Here is a 15,977-nt window from a genome sequence, read left to right on the forward strand (position 1 = left end):
AACTCCGAGGACAAGAAAAATAAATAGAGAAGGAAGAGTAAAGGGTAGTTCCGCTATAATTTTCGTTGACAATTTCCGCAGGCGATGAGGGAATAGAAACACGGGAGAAATTTTCGCGAACTGGTGTACGCTTGCACGATAAAACTCTATGCTTAATAACTAGTCCTGGATAAAATCCAGGAAACTAATAATACGCGACAAATTTAAGCTTAAAGCGCAGATCCACGGGGAAAAGCCAGTTGTGTCGTTGTATTACTCGAAAATCGGTCCTCGGAGATGCATCTAGTCGCGTTCCCTACCTTGCGGGGATTTGTGAATGTGCAGCTACTATAGCGGGAAAGAGAGAGAAAAAATCTGCGATTCGTTATCGGATCGTTCAATCCGTCTACGATCTTCGTCCTTTCTTTGTGTGCCATGAAAATTAGTCTGGTAATGGTACTGGATTGACGGGTTTCCGAAAAAAGGTGATAAAATATCGTGGCAAGTATAAAACGGTCACGGTCGACTCGAGTTGGATCGTACGACCTAGTAACGCTTCTTCTATGCACCCTTGCATTCGTTTCGCCGCAAAAACGACGCGACGCCAGGTAGATTGCTGTTTTTCCTTCTCCTTTTCCAAGCGCAGCTTCCTTGCTCCTTTGTGGCTTCATTTTCCCCGACCGTTCCCGTTTTTTCGCGATATAGTCGTGCGTTAACAGAGTATATCTGTCCTTTCAATATTTAATTCAACTTACGTTCCTACAGTGGTATGAAAATTTCAGTAATTTTCCAGCGCGATATTCTCTCGTACATTGTCTTGCTTTTCTACCGTTCGACGTTTGCCCGATTGAAATATTTGAAAAGTCAACAACGTATCTTGGAGAGGGACGCTGAAATCTCGTTAGGAGTTGGCGTTGAATCGAGAGTATTAATTAGGTTTGCGCGGCTTTCCAATGACAAATGGTAACGAGAGTTACAAGGTGACGATTCGCGAATTGCATCGCGTACTGGCGTAAAGTTAGGCGAGGCGAGGCGTGGCGAGGAGACGAGAGGAGAGGAGAAGAGAGGCGAGGTAACGTGACGCGACACCGGCTATTATCGTCGCAGCTTAGCTATTATTCTTGTTGTCACCATCTCGAACGGAACGTACGACGTGTAACGATCTTCCTCGTTTCGACTAATGGATTCTACGAATCAGGTGGTGTCACTCCGGTCACCGCGCACTTGGTTGCTAACGTTCTCGGCAAGTTCGCTCTCTCGACAGGTACAAAGTGGTGCGGCAATTAAACGCGATACGTATCTGCTATCGTCGAGATTTCCTTCGCTATCTTCTGGATAGTTGGGCGTTCGACGTACAACTCGACGTAAATCGGTTCCGATTCGAATGGTCGTGGCGCAGTTCGAGTAAGCAAAAGCGCCAAAGCTCTTTGAGAAGAGAACGAGACGGTCGAGAAACGTCATCGTCATTCATAATCGCTGGAAATTCTGCTCGTTAACGCTTTGATCCGCTGCTATGTTTTCGAAGCACTCTTTCTGCTCGCGTTACGAGCTTTCGAGTCGCGGACGTTTCAATGGCGGAAATACAGCAGCCTACACAAAGATATCGTTCCGTTTTCGCCGACGCAGCACTACGACCAACGGTTTCGCTTCAGCCTGCCAAAACGCCCTCGTAAGTCGTCGACAGTTATCCCCCGTCGTTTGGAGGATCGTTAAACCTTGCGTCTACATTCTCCTACTACTCTCTTAATGATTTTGCTATGGATCTTTGAACCGAATCGAAGTCCTTGATACGTATTATTAATTATCTTTGGCGACACGCCCTAATAACGGGTCACGTACGATTATTGAATTGTCCACGGCTTCGACACGTTCGTTTCCAGGTTACATTTGTTCGAACATCATTATACGTGTGGATTCAGTGACGGTCACTGATGGCTTTGCTATCAATCCAGATGTTCCTAGATGGATCGATAGCAATTACATGGATGCACCCGGTAAATTATTATCAAACCGTCTGTCATATCCATGAAACTATTAATCTAGGTGTACTGATAACATTGACGTGACGATAAATCATCGCAGACTTGTATTTTCTATGAATATGGCCGCTCTGACATTCGATATTAATTTCTGTGTTCAGTGTCGAACAAAATGCGAAACGATACGTGAATCACAACCTTGTTCCCTTGTGCCGCGATATTTTGTGTCGTCTCCTCTTTTTTTTCAATTTTTCGCGGATAATTTTCCTTTTCCTTGTTTGATTTTTAAAATTCCCTTTACGACTTTGTTTCCGCCACGGTGCTTTACGTCGAACTCGTTAAACGTTTCCACTTCGAACGTTATCCTTTTTACAAATGTCCTTATCTTCTTGACGAAGAGGCAAGTCGAACTTTACATATTCTGTGTGCGAGCTGAACCGTTAACGTTTTTCGTCGATCGATTCGTACACAGTTCACGGTTATGTCGTGCTGCCTTTGTCGCTACGAGTTACGGATGCGAACGAGCAATTGCCGAAAAAGGTATTTGTTCATCGGGATAGAACGCTCGTTCTCCTCGACGCCTGAACAAATTAGGCGAACAAGATCCAGAAGAAAAATGACGTTCGGACATTGATGAAAAACCTATCAAACGAAAAAAATCAGAATTTTTGTCGTTCCATCGACTTTTATTGCACGACAGCCGCGTTAGCTATCGATTTTTTAGAAGCCTAGCGAAACCATGTTGTAACTGTCTTCGAGATACAGCTGCGGGGTATAGTTTTGTTGCAAAGTTTCTCAAAAATGGTCGAACAAAAGTGATCGAACGTGGTTCCTAAGCAACTCGATGCTAGTTTCAATCCCTTTTCCAGAGAATATCTTTCACACACGGATAATTTTTCCTTAGACGAATCTTTAGATTTCTCTTTGTTTCGTTCCATAATATTTCGTTTCCGCGATATTTCGACAAGCACGATTTCGCTTATACAAAAATCATCCATTGCGCGATCTTTCAAAGAAAGGTAAGTCGATGGAACTTTTAATATCGCGATAGTCGAGAACAATTGGCGTGATTTTCTACCATTACCGTAATTCGTTCACACCACGGACCACTATGCCGAGTGAAAAACGCAAAAGTCCGTTTTCATCGATCATCTCGATGCAGATACAGCGAAACGATTAAAAATATAACGCGCTCCATGTGATATCTGATTGGAATTTAGATAAATCGCACGACGCGAAGCACGGTCAATCACGGGAAAAAGCATCGTAACGTTATCGAGCGTACAAAATTATTAACAATACTGTAGTTACATAAAATGAATTAATTGCAGTAATCTCTACAACTCGTGTGTTCTCTACCAGCCAGCCGATCATATTGATTACGGTTGTTCGCATAGTTATATAACACGTTTAAAGAACAGGCAAATATCTAAAAAATTCTAGACGGTATTGCTTAAAGAAAATATTTGATTTTTAACTGCCGCACTGCGATAAACATTTACTTTTTTCGTGATAAACAACAAACGAGTTTTCGTATATTGTTACGCGCTTTGTCGTTTTCACGTATACCCATGGACCACCGGTTATGGTTGAGCGAAAGATCTCGTTCAATAAAAATAAGCACCGAGCTGACCGAAGCATTTATTTCGAAGCGAGTATAACCACGTTAATTAGAATAATACGTATCTCAATTTATTTTATACTATAATTTACGGGATCATCTAGCGTTTATGGCACGCGAAAAATAAATTGCAGCTAGCTTTTGCTTTTGTTTACGTTTTCCCTTCTTTACGTTTTTCCTCTTTTACTGGCGATAACGTAAACTATCTTTATGCGGAGCTTTATCGGCTGTACGAGCTCTTTGCATTCTCGCTGTAATTTTTATACTTTCAATCGCATGGTTGCGCGTCGAAGACAAAGACGACTGTTTCGAAGCGATCGAATTGCGAAAAGTTGAAATCATGCTAATTTATTGGAAACGAAGAGATTAATTCGTAGAAAAATATAAAACGTACAGAGAGTGGGCGGCCGTGTCGTTGGCATGCCACACGGGCTACCATTTCACCGTAGCTGCCGCATTGTGACTCTCGTATTTTGTTCTCCTTTTCCTCTTCCCATTCCTCTTTGTGTCGGTGTTTTCCTATTCGGCGAATAGCACGCGTACCCGAGCTTCTGCCTTTTCAGAGCGACGGCCAACGAATCAATGATCCATCCTAAAACCAAGATCCGAAGAAACATTCGTTTCCCTTAAACATCAATTACGTCCCGTCCAACTGTTTGCCACTTTCCGGGAACAAGTACGCCTCTGACTAGGATTACGCGAGCTCACAGAGTTTAGTTTCCCTTACTGGATGGCGCGGGGTTCGCAACTTGTCGATTGGATCTAACTTGCGATCGGAAAAGTTGCACGGAAAAATGCCGCCGTTCTCCGAGTAACTTAGCGGATATTTTCTTAATGAAAATCGATCGTGTTCAGGCGTATCCATGGCCCATCTTCGATGATATCTAACTATCGTCACGAATCTCTGGTGTAATCTACGGTGAAACTACTGGGATCGATTATCTCGTTGAAAACCAGCGTCGCGAGTTCTGTTCGTTATTCATCAACCCAAGAAATTTCCAACGTTTCACAACGATGTTTCGTGGCTAATTTCACGCGAAATTTTGTCCAAGCGATGTTTCATCGCGGAACGAAGTATAATTGATTTTTGGTAACTAAAGTTTGGTCGTCGTTTTGTCGCTCCATTTTATAGTCGTATAGGCTATAGTTTCAAGTTATTAAATTGCCGAGCGAGCCAGCGCCAGATACAGGATTGTTTGACGTTTCAATCTCTTCGATTAACTGTGCTGTCTGCGGGACCAAGTAATATCGTTAGATACACTTTTTATCGGAAATCCACTTAGTCAACCCATCATGTGACCTGGGGATTAATTCTATCGAGACAACAGCCAACGAGTCGTCTAATCTCAGCGGAAGTGCCGGCCATGAGTCGAGTAAGCTTTCCAAAGCATTTCTCGTTACGCGTTTGATCCTTCAGCCTCAACTTCCGCAACGATCTACCCTTGTTTGAACTTTTCTAACCTTCCCCTCCTTTGTTCCTCTATTTAGACGGGAACAACTAGAAACACAAGTTTTACCAAACCCAGACCCTTCGAGATCGGAATCTGCCTTCCTCCTCTATCTTGTCATCTTGTTGTCATCGTGGGTCACACGAATGATAAGAGGAGGATGATTATTCTAGCGGAAGATTGATAGAAAAACACGTTTGTTTGATAATGGTCGTTAAACGACTATCGGGTTGGCGTCGTTTCAACTGTTGCTCGATGACATTCAATGCCGATATGGTCGTCGACTATCGTAATGACCTCGGCTAAAAGGGGTGAAGCAACGTTAAACGAGCCAACGCGTTAGTCTATGAATTACCAATTAAATACCATTGCTCGAGCCATATTTTTCGCTTTCTTTCTCCCTCGTGGTAGCGTGGTTTTCTCAACGTTGTTATAAATGGCGCTCGTATTTATCGCGTTGCAGTCAGAGCGCAGAAATAATAAATTGGGTCGTCGATAGAAAGTGGAAGATCGACGGAGGGTTGACGATAGCAAAGTGTCGGAGAAAGTAGAAACAAGATAGACGGAGGCAATGTAAGGGAAATGAAAGTAAAGGTAGGAGGAACGCGGGATGCGATAGAAGCGATTTTATTTTTAGAGACCTTTTTACGCCTTGTCTCATCTAAAGTTTATTCTCCTTCTTAGTATCGTTAGTACGGAATATCGTTATCGAGATGTCGTTATTTTTATTTCTTTCAAGTTCGAGAGAACGATTTCGCGTACAAGTTGACAAGGTATGTATCGATCCATGGAAACGTTTCGTCTCCCAGAGGGAATATCAAAAATCGTTCCATTTCGTTCCGCGCCATTACCATAGCTTGCAACGATTTTCTCCTGTTCCGTTTATTTCGCCGTTCTCAACGTTTTGTTTTATTTCGAACGCATGATATTATAATTGTATCTGAAAGATTATAATCTGTCTTCTACTCACGTTTTTAATGGTCCTCTTGAGTTGTTTAGAAGCCTTCCACCAGGTTAAAACAGCCGGTGGTTTCGACCCTGTGCTCTGACATCTTGTTTCGTATTTCTTCCCCGCTGATAGGATCTTGTCTTTGCCCATAATTTCCACTTTCAATGGTTTCACTGAAATTATCGGCAGACACAGAAAGTATCAAGAGATATTCTTAACGAACAAAAGTCGAAAATTTTACAAGATACAGGTGGCAAAATTTCTTTGATAATTCTGGAACGTGATAGTCGTCGTCGTGATTTCATTCTATCTTTAAAAACAGAGTGGAAACAGTAAGAAGTTGTAGAAGTACAGTACGTGAAGTGAAACGGGACAATGAAACGTACAAGAGCGCGTCGAGGAAGCGTAAAGAAAATGTTATTTGCGAAACTTTTCGACTCGGTTATCGGGACAGCATTCTACGAAAGATTTCGAAGGGGCCAATTTTCAGGGACGCGAGCGCGCCTAAGCGCTTTCAGTTTCGTACACGTCCCGTTATCCCTCGATTGGATCGAGAAATAAAACGGTTTCAAAAAAAAAAAAAAAAAAAAAAAAAAGAAAAGAAAGCAAGGCATTCGAGACTAGATGCGATACGGCGTTTTAACGTAATTAATAACGATTACGTTACAAATTTCTGCTTGATTGCGAAGCTCGGTTTCACCGGTGGGCTGAAGGGGAAATAAAACGTTGCAGGCGTCAGAGAGTTTCATCGTAGATCGAGTTGACAGATGCCTTTCACAGCAAGGTCTTGGCTTGTTATTAATTAGATGACGAGATTGCGACCGCGCGCGGCTGGCAAACGGGAAAATAACCGAGCATTAATTAAACGTTCTGCTCGGTCCGCACGCTCGAAAACTGTGCGCTGACGCAAACCGGGAACGGCGTGGCGTGGCGCGGTGTGGCACAGCACAGCGCAGCATAGCTATTCCTCGTTACCGGCCTGTAATTATCTGCCATTGTTCGCGGCCGTTAAAGCGTTCGTTACTTGGTGTCTACGCGTTCTCGTCGTCTGCAAGTTCGCGGTCGGCAAGCTGAATCTTTTAACCGAGTCGATTAACGATCGTGGAATCTTCGTTTCCGACTTTCAAAACTTTCTCCCTTCAGCTCGTTACCGAGCTCTACGGTTCGTTTTGCCGTTAGAAAGATTTTGATCGCTTTGCAACTTCTTCGACTTTACAGCCCGCGGAGATAAATACAGTAGAAGGCGACCGCGCATCGCGGCACCGCCAAAGATTTTCCAACTTTCCACTGATTTCTGCAAGACCCGAGAGAAACTTCCTCGAGACGTAAATTTACCGTACGACCAGACTCTACGCTCCGGACCGGTTGAATAATCATCGTTATTTCTTCTCTCTTCTAGCACATTCTTCCGTTGTTTTCCTTTTTCGTTCCCTTCCTTTTTTACATTTATCCAGTTCTAGCGCTTACTTTAAACCGGACCTTTTCTCCGGATCGTACAGTTTCTAATTGAACGCATCGACCGCTTAAACACGAATGAACGCTTGGTTCGCTGAACGAACGTCTACCTACTCGCGTTGATCAAGTGCTACGTAGAAAATCTAGATCTCCGGTAGTTGACGTTTAAGCGATTATTTGCTAGTTTGCGGGTCGTAAAATTTATTTCTACGTATTTTCCGCGCACGAGACAATTTTAGCGGACGAAATTTTCGTTTAGCGATGCAGTAAACAAAAAAAGCGGAGAAAAAGGAAGGGGAAACGACACGTTATGCAGAGAACCGGACCGTCACTCTAGCTAGTTGAAAACTGTGTCAGAGTCAGGCTACGCGACCAACAACTTTTTTGTTCGCTTCTGTCCACAATTTTGATGCACTTACTGATCCTGACAGTATGTTTCGAAACACCAGCTTTGTTCGCTGTCGGAACAAAAAGTTTTCCCATCTCGTGCTCGTCTCGCCGGAAATTAAACCAAGACTTTTGTCGATTGCTCGCTTTTTTTCCTTTCGTCTATCGCGACTCTAAAAATGTCAAGATACTACACATATATCGTATTATGTTTCACCGTTGAGGATTTCTCCTCTTCAACGATCAAAGGAAACTGTCGCGTAAACAGGGGATAAGCGTCAATAGATCGCGGGAAAGACGGATCGAAAAGTATTATTCCTTTACGGCGACGCGACGTTTCGCGTTGGTCATAGCCCGCCGCAAGGCAAGGCAAGTTTTTGGAAATGAACAGGGCAGAAACAAAGATCGATGAGAAGTGTCGGGAATAGGTTGTAAAAAAAAAGTGGAGCATGGAGTAGGAGTAGGACGCGGTGCAATGGCGTACAGAGGCAAGAAAGGAACGTCTGTATAAATAGAACTCGTAGGAGCAAACGAAAACAAAAACAGGCGGAAATTAGTGTGAGTAAAACTGCGGAGTGTTTAATTTGTAAATCAAAATTCATGTCGTCGGGTGGAAGGGCAGCCGAGAACGGCTCCTCTGAATTTGACTCGCTGCTTTTTAATACCCACACCTCAACTACGAGATAATCTTTACATTTTTCTTGCCACCTCTCTCGACATTACCTCTTGGCTACCGTGTTTCCGGTAATTCTCGCTTTAAATTCATTCAAAACTCTTTGTACAGCGACAGGACGAGAGAGATACGAAATCGGGCTACAGACGAGGATGTGGAGTTTCGCCAGCCGTCCGCGACAGTTTATTTCGACGTCTTGCCAGCGTATTTATGCGTTTAATATGTTTCACGGTTCGCGGGCTTATTACTGACGAGGGAATAATGCGTCTCACGCTGGGGAAAAAGCCAGAGTCGGGCTAAGGAGGAACCTTGCAGAGGTTGAAAAAAGGAAGGGCATGGGGAACGAAAAAGGAGAAAAAGGAATTGGAGAGAAGTTTAAATGGCTCGTTTGTCGATTAAGTCGGTTAGCTCTGGAACGAGCGAACATTAAAGAACGGTCCGTATGCGCCGATTCTGCGAATTGTCGACTTAAGTGAAATTTTAGCCAGGTCGGCCACGATTCTAAGTGATATTATTGTCATAATTTGGCAAAACCGCAGCTCGTATCGTTTTCACCAAAGCTACCGCTAACCTCTTCTCGCTCTTCGCTTAAACGAGTCGCTCGGTCTGTTTAATAAGCTTTTCCAGCAGACCACGCCCAAATACGATACGATCGCGTTTGCGACTTCGCGAAACTCAACCTTTCTATCGAAATTAACCAAACTTTCCTTGGTTTCGCGCGACTGTTCCAACGTAATATCAATGGTAGGGGTTAGGTTTTAGTTTCGTTCCTATCGATGCAAACTTTGTTATTCCCACCGTCTCGTCGAATCGGTAGCGGAACCGAAATTGGATCGCGTTATACTTTTGACTCATCGGGGAAATACACGTTTCGCAATGATAATCGTACGAAAACAGGAAGTTATTAACTTGCTGCGAGCTCGGTAAGGTATTAGGAGTTAAAAGTTGATCAAGTTCGTTCGTCTTTGAGAGCGGTTGCAACGCTCCACAGCGTGTCACGCGGTACGAACAGTCGAACGATCTCTATCCGCGCGGCTTTTACACGACGGTCCTTCATCTCCTTCTATTTTGTTTTATGCATCGCCGAACAAACGTTCAATGAGCGCCCGAAGACGAAGGAGCAGGAAAAGTTGAATCGTACGTCTGATTATTATCGATGGTCGATTATTACCACGAACCGAGTGATCGATTAGCAGCTCGATTCTTGCTTGACTCTTATCGCTTTCGTTGATATTCCTTTCTATGAAAGACTAACGAGCAAACGAAGAGAGGTTCGGTAGTTTTCTTACTAATTAACGGGAACTCGATGACGGCGGATTGGTCGGCGGACTTTTGTCAAATGTGAATTCTTTGTTGTCATTAGACGTAGAAGTAGAAACGTGAGATTTCCCGACTAGTTAACGAAGTCGAGCAATTTTCTTGAGCGGCGTTCTCCAATTCCACGCGCTAATGAAAATGAACCACAGAGAGAAAATCTTTGGCCACGTCGCGGTCACGTCGCGTCCGTGTCATCTTCGAGTCACTCGATATACTCTTGAAATAGTCTTGTTAAATTGGTAAACTATCACAGTCCTTGCGGATTTATGTATATATCAGATATACGTATATCCTATATACATATGTATGTATATCGGGAAAGGACTTCGAACTTGCGAGAGCATACCTCCAGATGTGACCGTCACCCTCGAATCTTACATGGCGATATTCCGATAATTCCGAAATATGCAGATGTATTCGATGCAAATGATAAAGACTCGCTCGAGCCAGGTGCATTTTTGGTCGGAGAGAGACGCATGCCGGCTAGCTCTTCGGCTCGTTAGAATTTCAACTGTATCGATCAAGAATCCTCCAATTATCCGATGTACGCTTCATCGGTCGTGCCTCCAATTAGTCTGAGATTAATGGAAGCAGAAAGACTTCATTTTTATCCCAGCTGCCCTTCTCTCGGAAGAATAATAAAACCGTTGTTCGATTCATATCGAAGGCAGCTAATTTCCGAGTATATATCTGTTTCTTCTACGGTTTTATATAGCATGCATATGGCATGTATATATATATATCAGCGAATCTTGAATCAGTGAATTTGGGTCGAAGGATGCGATCTTGAAATAATTTATCTCGTTTCTTTGATTTTATTTCTCGCTAATAGCGCAACTTCCTAACGATGTTATTAGTATCGAATCTTAACGCGACGTTTGCTCGAATATCCGTACTTGTAGAATAGTTCGTGAGATATCTATTTGCGCGAAGTTTCTACGTAAGTTTACGCGTTTCTTATCACTGATGGAAACACGGGAACGCGAGGCGTTCGACCAAGGCGAGGCGAAGGTACGATCGATTCGTGCCCACGTCTGTCGTCAAGTCGTCTCTTCAACTCGTTAGACTTTCGAGTAGTTGAACGGAGTGCTTGTCGATCATTCGCCGCGTGCTTCATCTAACTCAGTCCAATCAACGAATAATCGAGCATCCCAGTTACCAACTCCGTACGAACGATTCAGCTGGGTCGTTAGGCATCGTGGAAGAAAAATGCGAGGTAATCTTGGTCCGGCGATTAACCATTCCACTTTGTTATTGGTTACGCTTTAGTCGACAAGCGGTTTGATGTTTGCTACCCCGTGTACGAGCCAAGTATCGCAAAGTCGATCTAGTGTCGTGCTTCTTTGCAAATTGCTGACTGCTTTAACGGGTAACTCGGGTGAATGGCGATTGTTGGCGTGTTACATGGCGCCGACGAGAATGGGCACGTGCTAGAATTGTAAACGAGCGTGCAAGCAATTAAAGTTTTGAGAGTTTTGAGTAATTGGTTAGTATGCTTTGCAAGTGTTCGAGTTTGCCAGGGTTAGATGTTAAAGTTGAAGAGAGTCGTGGCCAAGTCGATTACTCGTTGAGTCCGTAAGTGAACGTTAAAGCGTAGTCCGTAAGTGTGACTGGGGATGAAGATATCGAAGGGTGTAGGATAATAGAAAGTTCAGCGAGTGGAGTTTAAAGAGTTGTGTCAGTGTTGTATTAAATAGGCGATCAGTGTTAATATCCATTCTCACTTAGCTCGATTCTTCGAGTAATAGGATAATAGATACGTACTCCTCGTGGGAAAACCGATTTAAGGGATCTATACGTAAAACAACGTAGAGGAGAATGGAATTGAAAACGAAAGGCGATGAAAGATTTCTCTGTTTCGCCGAATTTCTCATTTTTAACGATATTTATGACGCCTGGACTAAAGATGGTTTTCATTTAGCGCGTATTTCCCAAGCGAGTCTTTTACACCATCATCGTTCAGAATTACTCGATTCGGTTTCTTCTTGTATCCGACGAGCGGTAAGACCGTCCGCGGCGCGCAATTTAATTTAAAGTTGTTTGTCCGATGGAAAAGTTTCTCGCGGGATGAATCTCGAGCGTACCGACGAGTCGGCCAGCAACCCGGTGCTTATGAAATTATTAATATTAATTTCCTGCATCGACTGACATCTGCAATCGCGGTTCTGTTCGCCGAACCAACCGGAGAGTTTTTAATCGGATCACGAACTACGGCAGCTCTTAATACGCGCAGAGAATACGAAAAGAGTCAGCGTGGACGTTTCGCGTCGCGTCGCGTCGAAACTTGCCCTTCTTTTCGCGCGAGAAACCCTTTTGGATACCAGGGCGATTGCGAATTTTAAAGAAAACGTTGATCGGCCCCTGATGAAAGTTGGGTTCGAAACCGCTGGCGGTTTAGAACGCGCGAGTATCAAGGAGAACGAATCGAAGTCGATATCGTAAAACGATTCGTAGCGACTTTAATATCGGTCGTCAAAGAAGCGTCGGGATATATCGTCGCTTGCGTTTCTCTTCTTTTTCGATGATTATCAACCGGTCGCTTTGCTGGGATTAATTCGCTTTCGTCTGATTTTTTCCGTTCACCAATTTCATCGACGTTTTCGCCCGATAAACAGAAAGCAATAAGTCGTTCCTTTCGACCATTCAAATCGCTAACGGGTCAGCTGCATCGAAAGGAGGCAATTATCACGATGTATTTATTCGATGACGTTTCTCTGTTTTATCCAAGATGTGAGTACGTGTTTCTTCTCGATTATCGTCAAAATGTGCAACAATGGTTCGCGTGTGTTGGGTGAACGGGGTTGAAATATTTACATACATATGTGTACGCATTTCATAAAATTTGATTGGACATAGTTACAGGTATAACGATTCGTATTGGTGCACGTTGCGGTTCGCCAGGCGATTTCAGAAGTAACGTTATTAATGACATCAGAGTCCTGATTGCCTTTCAAACGTGATTTCCAATGTTGCGCGGCCGTTGGTTGTCGAACATACTACACATACCTCTCTTTCCGTTATAATCGTTTGAAAAATGTTTCAATTTCAGCTCGCCGAATCTAACTGCTGCCATTGATATCGCCGTTTTCGAAGTTCGTTCATTTCGGTCAGATTTTATGGGAAAAAATCCGTCGTAGAGAAGTTCAACGCGCGATGGTTAAACGTTCAACCGTTTCTCGATTCGGGTAAAAAAATACACGCACAAACACTCGATATCCGTTCCTCTCGTCCGAAGAACTTTGTTCGCTTTTATGCTATGTGCGATCGCGCGCGTGAAACTTGCAAAAAAGTAAAAGAGGAAATAAAAGATAAAAAGAAAGAAAAATAGAACGGGAGAGAATACTTGGACGTGTACGCGTCGGTTGAATGGGCACGACGAAACCTCTGTGCCGACGGGACAAACACTCGAGTTTCGAACCGAGCGATTTCCTGCATCACGGGTAATTAGCGCCGTTAATTATTAATCATTTCATTAACATAACTGGGTTGGCTTTCGCGGCTAACGAAGGGGCAAATTACCTACTGTTCTTTTAGGCAGATAAAACGACGTTATTGAAATCTTCTGTCTTTTGTAGACGACTTAATTGTCTTAATCGCGATCCTCTGGTATTTCGTTCGTACCTTCGATTTTTTGAATAATGTTTTTAGCTATCGGCGGTATTCTAAGCGTGTGTACTCGATCTTTCGAAAACGGGAGGGGCAGGAAGAATCGCGATAAAGAATTAACGAGAATGGGGGAAAGCGAGTCATTCCACTTACTGTGAAGTTCGATGATAACGGCAGTAGTGGGTGGCGGTGCTAAATGAGTATTGCTTGCTTTGCAGAACAGTTTGGCGTGGTAGTGACTTCTCGTGAGACCCTTCAGCGTCACATTGCTTATGGTTACGACGTTGGTTTCGCCTCCTGGCCCTTGGGTCTCCCGAATCTCCGACGGCGCATCGATTGTCTGCGACTCCAGATACCACGTGACTCGGGGTCTTGGTTTACCTAAATCGAGCAGACAAGTCATCTTAGAACGTACACAAATGACGCGACTTATGCATTTGCATGCCACTTTAGTCGTCTGCGAACTTGACAACCGAATGAAAATGCAAACAAAATTACGTTCATGGAGATCTTATAGTAAATCTCAAGTATCGCAAGCTATTTCGAGAATTATTAGAATCAAAATGTGTCGAGTTCCTCTCTACAGAATTTATAATTCATATTCCCCTGAAAGAAGTATATACGATATTGATGACGTATCGTTACTTTACACGTTAGTCGTATAACGTTTTCTCGTTGTTTCTTACATCTAGTTGGTATTCCGGTGCCTTTGCGTCCCAGTCTTATCGCTGAAATTTCATTTATGTCGTTGTTACGCTTTTTCCCTATTGCCGGAATTCTTGATTCCTCGGAAGGTCAAGTTTCCTAGTTGTTAGAATTCCCTCTGCAACTTCTTTTACCTCTGGTAGAATTCTTTTCTCGAATGTAAGAATTTTTCCCAGTCGCAATTTCATCAGGGCAGGTTGTACTTTAAAAAGGTATCGCCGAAGGAAAGCCCGTCGACTGAGCCTCAATGATACGGCATTTTCTAGCCTTGATCCGGGATGATCACACACGAAAGTAGTTGAAACCGGAAGCAAACTCTGAGAAGCGTTTACCGTAGCGAGATAGTCGATAGAAATGATTTTCGAGAAAGTGACTCTTAGTAACCATTGACCGAGCAGGGTAAATGGACCGATGGATACTCGACCAAGAGCTAGTTGTTGGTAGCGTAAGAAAGCTTCGGACACGCTCCGTCACTCGTGGGAGAATCTAACGGCGTCGATGCTTCATCTATCGCTGTTTGATGTTTTACTTGGCAATCCCGCAATATCGTTGATCCATATCTGACGGAGTGTTCTCTATCGCTTACTCGTAACAAGCAGGTTGATCGTCGGTTAGGACAATTGGAGTAACTGGACTAATCCGAGTAGACGACGTATCGAAACTGTGTCCATGTTTACGAATGTGTATCAGAGACTCCGAGCTAGTCGTCAATCACGTCGCTCGACGGGTCTTACTCGGCCACAACATTAGCGATCTCGATAGTCTCGATGTACCGGTTATATGGTCACCTAATTCTCCGAGTTAATTATCCGTGCAAATTTGTCTCCTTGAATCGCGAGTATAGGAAGATCCCGATGCGATAGAGTCGGCGTATTTTATCACGTAAACGATAGCGTACTTCCTGTATTTCTTTGATTAGATCGAAAATATGTATACCTACTGTATACACGCAGCAAAGACGAACGTGAACGCGAACGCACAAGTATCTCTGAATAGATGGGTTCGTTGAGAGAAACAAGATTTGGTTCATTTCGAAGGTGAATTACGCGCCCGGGGAGCTAGCAGTGACAGAAGTCGTGGGTTGTATAGTTGAAGGAGGAAGCCGGTGGAGGGAGAAATCGAGGGTGAGTGTCACACGCTCTCGACTTTCCGGTAGGCGAGATGGGGAATTATTTCATTGCTTCTACGAGAACGGAACTAGAAAAGGTGGAAGTAAGGGGCCGGGGATTTCTGGGGATAGGAGGAGAAGGATGTTTATTGCTCTCCGGGTTTCCACCTGGTATCATGGATGGTACACAGGTATATATCACGAGGTTCGCGAGCTGAGTACGACTTGCTCGTAATAATGCTACGCGACAGCGAAGGAAGTACAATAGAAGGCGAATTTTAGTGGCTTTCGACCGCATTCGCTACATTTGTAGCTCCGACAAGCCCCGATCGTTTCGTTTACTCTGTACGAATTTCGTTAGATATACCTTGATACTTGATTTTTCTGTAATTTTGATTCTCGATAGAAGCAAAGTTGGAAATTTCAGAAATGCCACGCGCGACTGTTTCCTCGTGGACGCAGCTCGAAACTGGAACGTTTCACGAACAATAGAGCGCATGGTGTTACGTTGAGAGGTTCCTAATAACGCAGCTAAGTTTAGCTGCCACTTAAACGATGCCATTTATACGATTCAAGTTTCAAGATTCGTCAACGAGGCAGCCTTTCCACGGTAATTAGTCTTGTTACGAATAGCGATCGATCTGCGCCCCTTTAAGCTGGGTTTTTGACTTTTCGATAACGTTTTTGCCTGAATAAGGGTCCTTAAGCGAGTTTGTCCCATTCACACCGGCGGAATTTGCTGGAAATCAA

The 15,977-nt window shown here is 43.7% G+C and overlaps 1 protein-coding gene across 3 annotated transcripts in view; it reads right to left on the bottom strand.

The window, feature by feature from the left end:
- LOC138186163 (nephrin) overlaps positions 1–15,977 on the bottom strand; it is a 100,277-nt gene that overhangs the window by 31,983 nt on the left and 52,317 nt on the right. For all 3 annotated transcript variants that reach the window (XR_011174823.1, XM_069125733.1, XM_069125732.1), the window contains 2 exons: positions 13,568–13,795; positions 5,998–6,149 (listed from right to left, as the gene is read on the bottom strand). Coding sequence is in view for 2 of the 3 variants with exons in the window: in XM_069125733.1 (XP_068981834.1) it covers positions 5,998–6,149; positions 13,568–13,795 (380 nt within the window). In the remaining variant the exon portion in view is untranslated. The remainder of the gene's footprint in view (positions 1–5,997; positions 6,150–13,567; positions 13,796–15,977) is intronic.

This window comes from Bombus flavifrons, chromosome 13 (assembly GCF_040668555.2).
Source record: "Bombus flavifrons isolate JBK064 chromosome 13, iyBomFlav1_principal, whole genome shotgun sequence".
Classification (NCBI taxonomy): domain Eukaryota; kingdom Metazoa; phylum Arthropoda; class Insecta; order Hymenoptera; family Apidae; genus Bombus; species Bombus flavifrons.